General features: G+C 34.9%; 2 protein-coding genes across 2 annotated transcripts; one reads left to right on the top strand and one right to left on the bottom strand.

Annotated features, from left to right (window-relative positions):
• Positions 1–1,162: 1,162 nt before the first annotated feature.
• LOC107559712 (exosome complex exonuclease RRP42) lies at positions 1,163–6,752 on the bottom strand. The gene is made up of 8 exons (XM_016243621.1): positions 6,655–6,752; positions 6,342–6,443; positions 6,165–6,259; positions 3,786–3,951; positions 3,550–3,620; positions 2,635–2,758; positions 2,372–2,527; positions 1,163–1,507 (listed from the first exon to the last, which is right to left on the bottom strand). The coding sequence occupies exons 1-8, from the start codon at positions 6,709–6,711 to the stop codon at positions 1,403–1,405; spliced, it is 876 nt and encodes a 291-aa protein (XP_016099107.1). The 5' UTR covers positions 6,712–6,752; the 3' UTR covers positions 1,163–1,402.
• Positions 6,753–6,896: 144 nt separating this feature from the next.
• LOC107559713 (protein HGH1 homolog) lies at positions 6,897–10,759 on the top strand. Its single transcript, XM_016243622.1, has 5 exons — positions 6,897–6,931; positions 7,655–8,207; positions 9,598–9,698; positions 9,894–9,992; positions 10,686–10,759. Exons 2-5 carry the CDS (start codon positions 7,666–7,668, stop codon positions 10,736–10,738), a joined length of 795 nt encoding a protein of 264 aa, XP_016099108.1. The 5' UTR covers positions 6,897–6,931; positions 7,655–7,665; the 3' UTR covers positions 10,739–10,759.
• Positions 10,760–11,013: the final 254 nt, after the last annotated feature.

The following is an 11,013-nucleotide window of genomic DNA, read 5'->3' as shown; positions in this document are numbered from 1 at the left end:
AAATGTGCTGCACACATCTGAATATTTGGGTTGAACTGTTCTGGAACAGTAAAACCACTTGACCACCGATTTCTAGTTGTGTCCTCTTTTGGAAGGCCAAACAAAGTAGTTTCGCTTTCACAACGAAACACACGGCCGGCTAGAGTGAGCGGAGTCCGGAGGCCTAGAGTGAGCGGCGGTGGGGTCGAGAACGGCTCGGCCGGCAGATTCGACGAAGGAGCGGCAACCACATGTGGCGACCCAGGGCTGGACTCCGCTTCTTCCACGGTGAAAGCTGATGCGGTGATCCACAGCGCAAAGTTGATGTATTCCCTCAGCGACCAGCAAGGATCAGCTCCAGGCATGACAAAGTGGATATCGTCCTCTTTTGGAAGACCAAACAAAGTAGTTTCGCTTTTACAACAAAACAGACAGCGCCTTCACGACATGGCGGCGCCAACAATACTGCAGCGAGAATAAAAGTTACGCCTTCCTTCTTTGAGTGAACATTTGGGCAGCGTTATGCAAATCTTCCCACACAGTGACGTAGACGTGTTTAAACGAGGCGTTTTAGGAGGGCGTGGACAAGTCTTAACTTTTATAAAGAATATCTCTTTGGATTTGAGACTTTAGTCTTTGCAACTTTAGGGATCTTATCTATTCACGAACCGCTTGTAACACTCCAAAGAGAAAGGAAAATTTTAAATTGCATCATATGACCCCTTTAAGTTCAAACATCTTAAAGATGGATTTATTTATTACAAACATAGAGCTTTTCGCTTCAAAACGCGTTAATTGATGGACTGGAGTGGTGTAGATGTGTACTTGTCGATTATTGTGATGTTTTTATCAGCTGTTTGGACTCTCATTCTGACGGCACCCATTCACTGCAGAGGATCTATTGGTGAGCAAGAGATGTTACGTTAATTTCTCCAAATCTGTTTTGATGAAGAAACAAACTCATCTACATCTTGGATGGCCTGAGGGTGAGTAAATATTAAGCAACATTTGTAAATATATTTTTTTATGTTATTAAAAAAAAATTTGTGAAGTATTCCTTTATGGATTCTGAGTATTCTGTTCTACTCATTTATAAAATTCAGGTATAAAAAAATACAAAAAATACAAAAATTTCTCTCAAACAGCTCAAAATATTTACAGAAAAACATCCGAATTGAGAGAAGAATCATTTAACATTCAGTCATCTGTTAAACACACCAGTTTGAAAGCTAGTCTGAGTTCAGTCATTAAAACCACAGCTGGAAAAATGAAAACAAAAACAGCAATGTTATATAACCTCACATTTGACGGGATTCTTTGTTAGTTGAAATTTTTAAGCAGGACATGACAAACATCATAGAACATTTAGCTCATTTACTTAAAAAAAACAAAACAAAAACAAAAAATGTCCAAAAAAAGGAAGCTATCCGAGGAATCCCACTTTCTGCCGTTTCTTGCCCAGACTTTCTTCTTTCTGCAGCAGCTCCATGAGAGGCACATGAAGAGCCTTTCCCACACGCTTACCAGCCTATAACATGAACACACCATAACAGTGAATATAAACTCCTAACCAGGAGTCAACCATTTATTATACAAATTAAAAACACCTGGATTCATATGAAAGTGTGAAAAACTAAAAACTATAGTTGTTAAACTAGTCAGACGCAGATTGTCTGTTCTGCTATATAAACAGACATATAAACAGCACAAGCTGCATGAAATTCTCTAATAAAGCACCAAAGTTTAACCATATAAAGCCTACTGAATCATATTTAATTCACAAACATTTCTAAGGCCTCTAAATTACCAACATGATCAAAACTAAGAACTACAAGCCTTCTGTTGTCTGATTGATAATTTATACTTTTTTAGCAAGTAAAAGGCCTTTTAGTATAATTGTAAAAACTGTCTTACAGTTGTGGTACACATCTTTTTGCTGTGAAAGCAAAGTAAACATAAGAATAACTTTTATATTTCTAATAATATTTCAAGATGAACACTTAATAGACTGAAACAACTTAATTCTCTCTCTCTCTCTCTATATATATATATTTGTTTATTTTAAATTATCTTACTAAGACATATTAGTGGAAAATACAGAATGACAATTCATATTTATATGCATTTTGTGCAAGTAGTTCTTACTATCAGAATTTCATCTTTCTTTTTATCCATATAGATATCAGCAACTGCACCATATTTTTCCTTGTGTCTCTGCATAAAATGTTTTTTCCTCCTTGACATTCTCACTATAGCATACTATATGAGCAATAAAAGCTTGACGTATCAAATAAGATGCTCAACAAAAAACTTTTTTGTAAACATTTCTTTTATATTTTGTCTAAAGGTTCAATAAACCATTCCATATAAAAAAAATGTAAAAAAATCCAACCTCTGTCATTTCAAAGATACTCTCTGGATCTAGACTTCCTCCTCCCATTTTCCTGACACATGTGACCGTTCCTCTGTGCGTGACTGAAATCAGGAGACTGGCCACAGAACAGGCCTTTTCCTGTAGTGTAGCGTCCACCACGTGTCTGTGACCAATCTGAAACACAGACACACAACCGATTTATAAAGCTACAGAAACACAGAGCTGAACATAAGATGAGGAGAGTGGTGCATTGTGGATAATAGCTCCAGGCTTTGCTGCACCTTGCAGAGGGTTACGATACATGGCACATTTTTCACATTGAGCCGCATGCAGTCGTAAGGGTCGTCTGACAGCTCGATCTCCTTCACACCCTCCTCATCCTCAGATATGTGCACTTTGGGGATTCTGTTTCAGAAAAGGATGCGGATAAATTTATCATTACTTATTTGGGGTTTCCACAATATATATATATATATATATATATATATATATGTGTGTGTGTATGATATACTAAATATGTTAAAACTAATAAAAAATATAAATAAAAACACTTAAGAAGAACTAACGGAGTTATAAATTACTGTAGTGTATAACTAAAAAAAAGAGAATCATTACAGAAACTTCTTTGACTTTTCCAGGGCTGGAAACAATTTTTAAAAATTAATGTAAAAAAATAAAGAAATAAAGCTGAAATAAAATAAAATATTAGATGAAAAATGTAAACTTATTTTTAATTTTACACTATAACAGCATTAAAGGCTATATACTAAAATGAAAAATAATATGATTTAAAATAGTCTCAACAGCAATACCTAAATGAATTTTATACAATCATTTAACAACCATTATTTTTACAAACAAAATAAAAATATAAAAATAACTATTAGATTCAAACTAAAAATGTGTAAACATTTCTAATATTTTCACCAAGAGAAACTTCAAAAAAAGCTCCTTAATGTACTTAATGAAAGCATTTACAACCTAAAAAAATTACTTAAATTCATGTGGAAGTACTAAAATGCCTAAAAAAAATTTAAAATAATAATAATCCGAAAGTACACAAATAAAAAGCTAAATAATAATAAATACTATATCAGTATATAAAATAATAGTATAATAACACAACCTGCCACAGTTTTAACATTTCCTTATGGAAACTTTACAGCTTTGATGGGAAAAAACACACTGTTACGTACCGTGTATTAAACAGAGCAGCTTTTATTGCGATGGATATGGCATCAAACAGGTTTCCGTCACACTGCAGAAGCTGCACACATAATTACGCATTTAAATGAATGATAAATTAAGCATATAGATATCAAAATATTTCATAGTATTTAAGGAAAATATTTAATTCAACATTCTCTTCCTGAGAAGTGAATATGAGGATGCTGTGATCACCCTCTTCTGGACGGATATGCGAGTCACTGACCAACACGTCCACATACAGCACCCAGCAGTTCTCTCCCGGGCAGATGCAGAGAGAACGCAGGTCCATGCTGTGTCTGTTGTTGAACACTTTACAGAGTGTGTTACTAAGCTCCACCCCCAGCTCCTCCCCTCCACGCCCCTCAAACTCTGGAGTGGCGTTTGCTGAGCTACAAAAGCAACAACATGTCAAGCATTTCATACTCATTTACTATCAAAATGGTGAGTAAACTGGTGTGACATTAGAATGCATGTCATGAACGTATAAACAAGCATCAGCTATGGATGCTAAATTGCACATTTATACACACTGAAGTCCCTGCACTGGTCAATTACAGCTCCCACTATGTACATACATAGACTAAACTGTCAAATAAATTGCATATTGTCTTATTGAGCATCTCAGTATCGTATGCATTAATCCTTGGAATTTATATGATTTAATGGTTAAATTTTTTTAGTACAAATAAATATGTTCAAAATAAAAAAATGTTCAGAGATGTACTAAATATGGCTCATGGGATAACTTAGTTATTAAATGTTATGTTATAACTATAAATATATTCACTACAGAAATTTCCATAACTTTTCCAGGCCTGAAACCAATATTTGTAATTAATACTAAAACTAATACAAATTGTTACTGTTAATTGAAGTTAAGCTGAAATAAATATAAAATATAAATATTGAATGAAAAACAAATTTAGAAATGTTGCTTTGGCAACTAACTGAAATAAAAGAAGTTTCAATGAAGTACTAAAATTACTACTAAAAAAAATAAACTGTAGCTAAATAGAAAGATTAAAAAAATAAAAATCACAACAAAATGACTAAAATCTTTTACATTAAAAAGACCACCGAAACATATAAAAGCTCATTCAAAATATTAATAAATACTACAATAGTACGTAAATAAAAATATAGCTTGTGCACCTGCACATGCCTTATGTACCAAACTGAGAAATGTCTAAATTGCATGATGATTTTTAAAAGCTATTGCACAGTCATTCTGGTAGTGATTTACAGATGGATGCTGACTAAAATCTTTTACATTAAAAAGACCACCGAAACATATAAAAGCTCATTCAAAATATTAATAAATACTACAATAGTACGTAAATAAAAATATAGCTTGTGCACCTGCACATGCCTTATGTACCAAACTGAGAAATGTCAAAATTGCATGATGATTTTTAAAAGCTATTGCACAGTCATTCTGGTAGTGATTTACAGATGGCTGATGTCTATTTTGCACCTATAAATATGATGATCTCTAAACACTCACCAGCAGTGTTGCCAATTTGGGGATTTTGTCGCCAAATTTAGCTACTTTCTCATTGTAGCTGCGACTTTTTTTTTTTTTGCGACAAGCAGCTATTTTTGCGACAAGGAGCTATTTTAGCTATATTTAAATAAAACTAGCGATTTTTTGGAGATTTTTTCCTTGGCCACGCCCTGCCGTAGGCCCGTGACCGCTCACGTTTGCTCTCAATCATGCCAATGAGTCTGTGCAGTCAACACACCAGTACGCCACGCCTACCATGACGCACACCACAATTTCATTATAAGCATCAATCAAGATGCCGGAGGAAAAAATGAACATCTTGTTTTAACCAAAATTGAATCACAAATCATGCACAGTCATGTCAACCAGATACTGAGAGACACAGTGCATCGTCGTGTCACGTGTACTGGGATGCAGTATTTTGCACTTACTTTGTAGTACCCTGCCGTAGGCCCGTGACCGCTCACGTTTGCTCTCAATCATGCCAATGAGTCTGTGCAGTCAACACACCAGTACGCCACGCCTACCATGACGCACACCACAATTTCATTATAAGCATCAATCAAGATGCCGGAGGAAAAAATGAACATCTTGTTTTAACCAAAATTGAATCACAAATCATGCACAGTCATGTCAACCAGATACCGAGAGACACAGTGCATCGTCGTGCCACGTGTGCTGGGATGCAGTATTTTGCACTTACTTTGTAGTAATAGAGTGTGTTGACTGAAATAAGTTTGTATGAATAAAGTTTTTGTTTTTGGAGAGTCATAATATCTCTTATCTGTTGTATTTGAGCAGGACAGGGATGCACTTCGGTGACACATAAAACATATTCCCCACATTGTGTCTTTTGTCTTTCCATCATGTTTGATGAGCTTGCAGATCACAAGCATTTCCTAATTTCACTTCAGAATTTTTTGTTATATTTTTTTATACTGTTATCATTTGTAAAGTATATATATATATATATTTACTTTCCTTTACCAAATTTACTTGTATTATGTTTTCATATTTGGCGACTTTTTGTGAAAAATGCAGACTTTTGAGGGTGGTTCTAGAGATTTTCTGAGGGAGGGGTTTGGCAACACTGCTCACCAGTCCACAAAGAACTCCAGATAACCTTCATCTGGCACCATGGCTTTGGGTTTACCAATCTCTGCCTTTACTCCTACAAGCACATCTGTGTGACCCTGTCAAACACATCACACAACATCATGAATTACAGAACCGCTGCTGCTATTACTGCACATACAACTGTTTTCTTCCACATACAAGACTGATTTTAGCAGAACCATCAGTGTTTGACACCACATCCGTCTCGATCTCCATGTGTCTGTAGTCTTCACATCCTCGTCCGTCCAATCTCAGGTCATCCTGTCAAAAATATTCAGAATTGAACCCTCATGTTTTGTATGGCGTCTCAGAAAAGTATCAGGTTGATGTGATAACATATCATTTGTTTATTTTCTACAGTGTGTTTCTGCTTAATTGACACCAAGCAGAAAACTGTTTCTATCCTGAATGACAGCCACCTTTCTGAAATCGTTTAATAAAAATAAATGATCAAACGTGCGATTTTACTTACTCGAACTCCATGCATAACATAAACCTTCTCCGCTTCGCTTACTTGAACTGCTGCCATGTTTCAAACGCACGCAGTACACTGTGCGTCATCACAAAGCGCGAGAAGCAGACTGCGAAGGCGGAGCCTGGAGTTAATCGCCCAATCATATGCCAGTGCGTAAAAAGAGGGCGGAAGGATTTGCGAAATTTGTAATCTGATTGGATAAGAAATATGTCAATTCCTACAGCAGGACCTTCATTCAACGCACATGTGTGCTGTGCAGTATATCGTGAATGTGGTAAGAATATTCTATTTCAACAAATGGAAAACGAAATGATTTTGGTTTATACCACATATATAATACGCTTTTTTACAGTAGATTGTAGATCGCTGATAGGTCAGATTTTTGGTTTTGCGTATTCAGTTGTATACTGTAAACATAAAGTGATCAATTGTTATGATTATAATTTTGCAGTATTGCACAAACTGAACCATCATAATAATTTTTGACTCTTTTCAAAAAAACTGTACAGTGTTACTATGATACAGTGATGGTAATACCATGGCAATTTGAGATTCACTATGGCAGGGTTTTTCAATATTTTAGTTTTAATTATTAAGTTTCAATTAAGTTAATTATTAGTTTTTTTCCCCTATCTCATTATAGCACGTTACTGTAAAATTTATTATTTATTTTCTTATTTTAATCTAATTTTTATTCATCTATCTATTTTAATCTACATTTTATGTTAATCTTATTTTTATTATTTATTTCATTGTTATTTTGTGATTCTATCTTATTACATTTTTCTACTCATTATAGTGCTTTACTGCTAGATGTATTATTTATTTTAATCCAATTTTTGTTTATTTGTATATTTTATTTGAATCTTTAATTTGTTGTTTATGTTATTTTTATTTTGTGATTCTATCTGTCTGAGATTATTATTCATCTACTGCTTAAATTGTCTGTTTGATTAGATGGAAAAAAAACAAGCATAAACTTTGAGTCTGTCAACAGACCGAACCAAGATGCTTAGTGACGGTGAAGCTAAAGAACTGCTGTCATTTCTTATTTTGAAGATGAGAGCTGATGTCAAAGGTCAGGCTACGGGATACATCCTGGGCCTCACAGGAAACCGGGATGGGTGCCGGTACCTGCGGTCCAAGCCAGACTTTCTCAAAGCCTTGGTGACTCTAACCTGCGACCCCTCCATCTCCATTGTCAAGGACTGTTATCATGCCCTGATTAACCTCTCAGCAGATGAGACTCTTCACCAGCCTTTGGTCAAAGAGACGGACTTACTGGCCAGACTGTTCCAGAACCTCCTGGACCCGGAATATATGTTTGCAGATCGGATTTGTACTATCCTCAGTAACCTGAGCCGACATGAGCGGACGTGTAGAGATGTGTTCAACACTGTGCAGGAGCAGAAGATCGGACTGGACAAAGTGGTGGAGATCTTCTGCACGGAGGGTTTCAATAAGAAAGCTTCACTTCATTATCTGGGACCGCTGCTGTCCAACCTTGCACAGCTGCCTGAGGCACGACACTTCATCCTGGACAAGGACAAGTAAGCTGTACTATGGCATTATGATGGTAATAATTCTATGGTACTGAATAATTACATTCAAAAAAACACTGTACTAATCATAGCACTATTTTTAAAACCATGGTATTATCATAGTATGTGTAAAAACATGACATTTAATATTATCATGGTAAAGGTAAAAAACATGATATTACCATGGTACATGTTCAGAAACATGGTATTATCAGGGAACAGTTAAAAAAACATGAAATTACCATAGTACATGTAAAAAAAAAAAAAAAAAAAAAAAGTATTATCATGTTATGAGTAAAAAAAACACGATGTTCATAGCACATCTCCAAAAAGATGGTATTATTATGGTATGGATAAAAAAATAGTAATAATAAATAAACATAATATTACCATAGTACATGTTCAAAAGCATGGTATTATAATGGTACAGCTCACAAAAACATGGTATTATTAGAATACGGGTTTAAAAAACATGATATTATCATGGTACAAGTAAAAAAAAAAAACTAAGTAAACCTCCAAAAATATGGTATTATCATAAGTATTAAAAAACATCATAGTACCGTAGTACGTGTTACAAAGCATGCTATTATCATGATACGGGTAAAAGAAAAAGAAAAAAAAACATAATATTACCTTAGCACATGTCCAGAAACATGATATTACTATGGTATGGGTTAGAAAATATGATATTACCACGGTACATGTCCAAAAAAATAGTATTATCATGGTATGGGTCAAACCCCCCCCCACAATATTACCATAGTACATATCCAAAAATATCCAAAAACATATTGTCATGGTACATGTTCAAAAAACATGGTATTACCATGTTATGTGTAAAAATAAAAAATTACCATGATACATGTCCAAAATATGGTATTATTATGGTATTCAGGCCGATACCGATAACAGAAAAAATGAGCATTTATCGGCCGATACCGATATGGCGGCCGATATATCGTGCATCCCTAATGGTGATTGTTTTATATGTGTTTCTACAGGTGTCTTCTGCCGTACACACAGTACGAGGAATCGAGCACCAGGTGAGGAGGGGTGGTGGGAACACTCCGAAATTGCTGCTTTGAATATGGTAAGAGTTATTCATCACAGTTGGTTCAGTAATCTATGGTAATAGCATCTGATAAATGACTACATTTAAATGTAAAGAGCATGTGATTCCCCCCACAATATTACCATAGTACATATCCAAAAATATCCAAAAACATATTGTCATGGTACATGTTCAAAAAACATGGTATTACCATGTTATGTGTAAAAATAAAAAATTACCATGATACATGTCCAAAATATGGTATTATTATGGTATGGGTGAAAAAACATATTACCATGTTTCATCTCCAAAAGCATGGTGTTTGTTTTATATGTGTTTCTACAGGTGTGTGATTCAGAGGCTTCTGCCGTACACACAGTACGAGGAATCGAGCACCAGGCGAGGAGGGGTGGTGGGAACACTCCGAAATTGCTGCTTTGAATATGGTAAGAGTTATTCATCAGTTGGTTCAGTAATCTATGGTAATAGCATCTGATAAATGACTACATTTAAATGTAAAGAGCATGTGATTTGATTGCTGCAAATTTCATCCTTGAAAGGAAAGCCAATGCAAAAACTAGTCAAAGACAAATGAATAAAATGAATTTAATTCTCATTAAACCTGCCTTTTGTCCATACAGCTCATCATGAGTGGTTGCTCAGTGATGCGGTGGATATTTTACCATACCTTTTATTACCATTGGCTGGACCAGAAGAGCTCTCAGAGGAAGAGAATGAAGGTGATGCTTTTGAAATCATCTGGAGGTTTATGCTCTCCTGATCCAAGAACTCCAAATGATTTTTGTTTGTAGTGTAGAAACAAAAAAGCATTAGTGTTCTTTCGTTTGTCCAGTAGGTGGCGCTGTTTACTCATTTTGATGATACACAGGTTGGATGTTTATTGTATTTCCCACAAAGTGTAAGGAAAATGGAAGGAGCAAAGTGGAAATACCATCATTACAGCAGGAGGTTGTGAATTTGCGAAGCCAGAATCTTTGTTCAAAGTTTGCGGTTTCATAAAAGCTGTTTGAAAAGTTTATATACACCATATTTTCCACGTATTCCTCATGCCTTTCTGACCAAAATAGTAGAGAAAGCTTCCTAGTTAATAAGTGACCTTAAAAGACCTTTCTGAAATCCTTTCATAGTCTGTATAACTATAGCCCAAACAAACTTCAATCCATTTTAATAAGAGTATATTTGGACTATATAATTGGCAAGCATGATATTTACTATTTCTTATACTAAAGGTTTGAGATTTGAACAAACCCTGAATGATAGGATTGACAGCTAGCACCACTTTTCCTTCGGAAAATGTTTTAAAGGTGAAGTGTATGATCGTTGTGCCATTATTTTAACAGTAAACAATTACATACTTCACCTTTAACATAAGCATTCATGTAACTCTTACTGATTTTTATTTGCATTTACAGGTTTGCCGGTGGACTTGCAATACCTGCCAGAAGATAAAAGAGAGAGAAGATGATCCTGATATCCACATTAAGAACAAGTAAGAACAACATTTCAAATCTTTCATCAATCAAATCTATCTTATATACACCATATTTTCCACGTATTCCTCATGCCTTTCTGACCAAAATAGTAGAGAAAGCTTCCTAGTTAATAAGTGACCTTAAAAGACCTTTCTGAAATCCTTTCATAGTCTGTATAACTATAGCCCAAACAAACTTCAATCCATTTTAATAAGAGTATATTTGGACTATATAATTGGCAAGCATGATATTTACTATTTCTTATACT

Source organism: Sinocyclocheilus grahami, unplaced genomic scaffold, assembly GCF_001515645.1.
Source record: "Sinocyclocheilus grahami isolate Dianchi unplaced genomic scaffold, SAMN03320097.WGS_v1.1 scaffold695.1, whole genome shotgun sequence".
In the NCBI taxonomy this organism is placed as follows: Eukaryota; Metazoa; Chordata; class Actinopteri; order Cypriniformes; family Cyprinidae; genus Sinocyclocheilus; species Sinocyclocheilus grahami.
The sequence above is the reverse complement of the archived record's forward strand: the minus strand, read 5'-3'. Positions and strand labels throughout refer to the sequence as shown.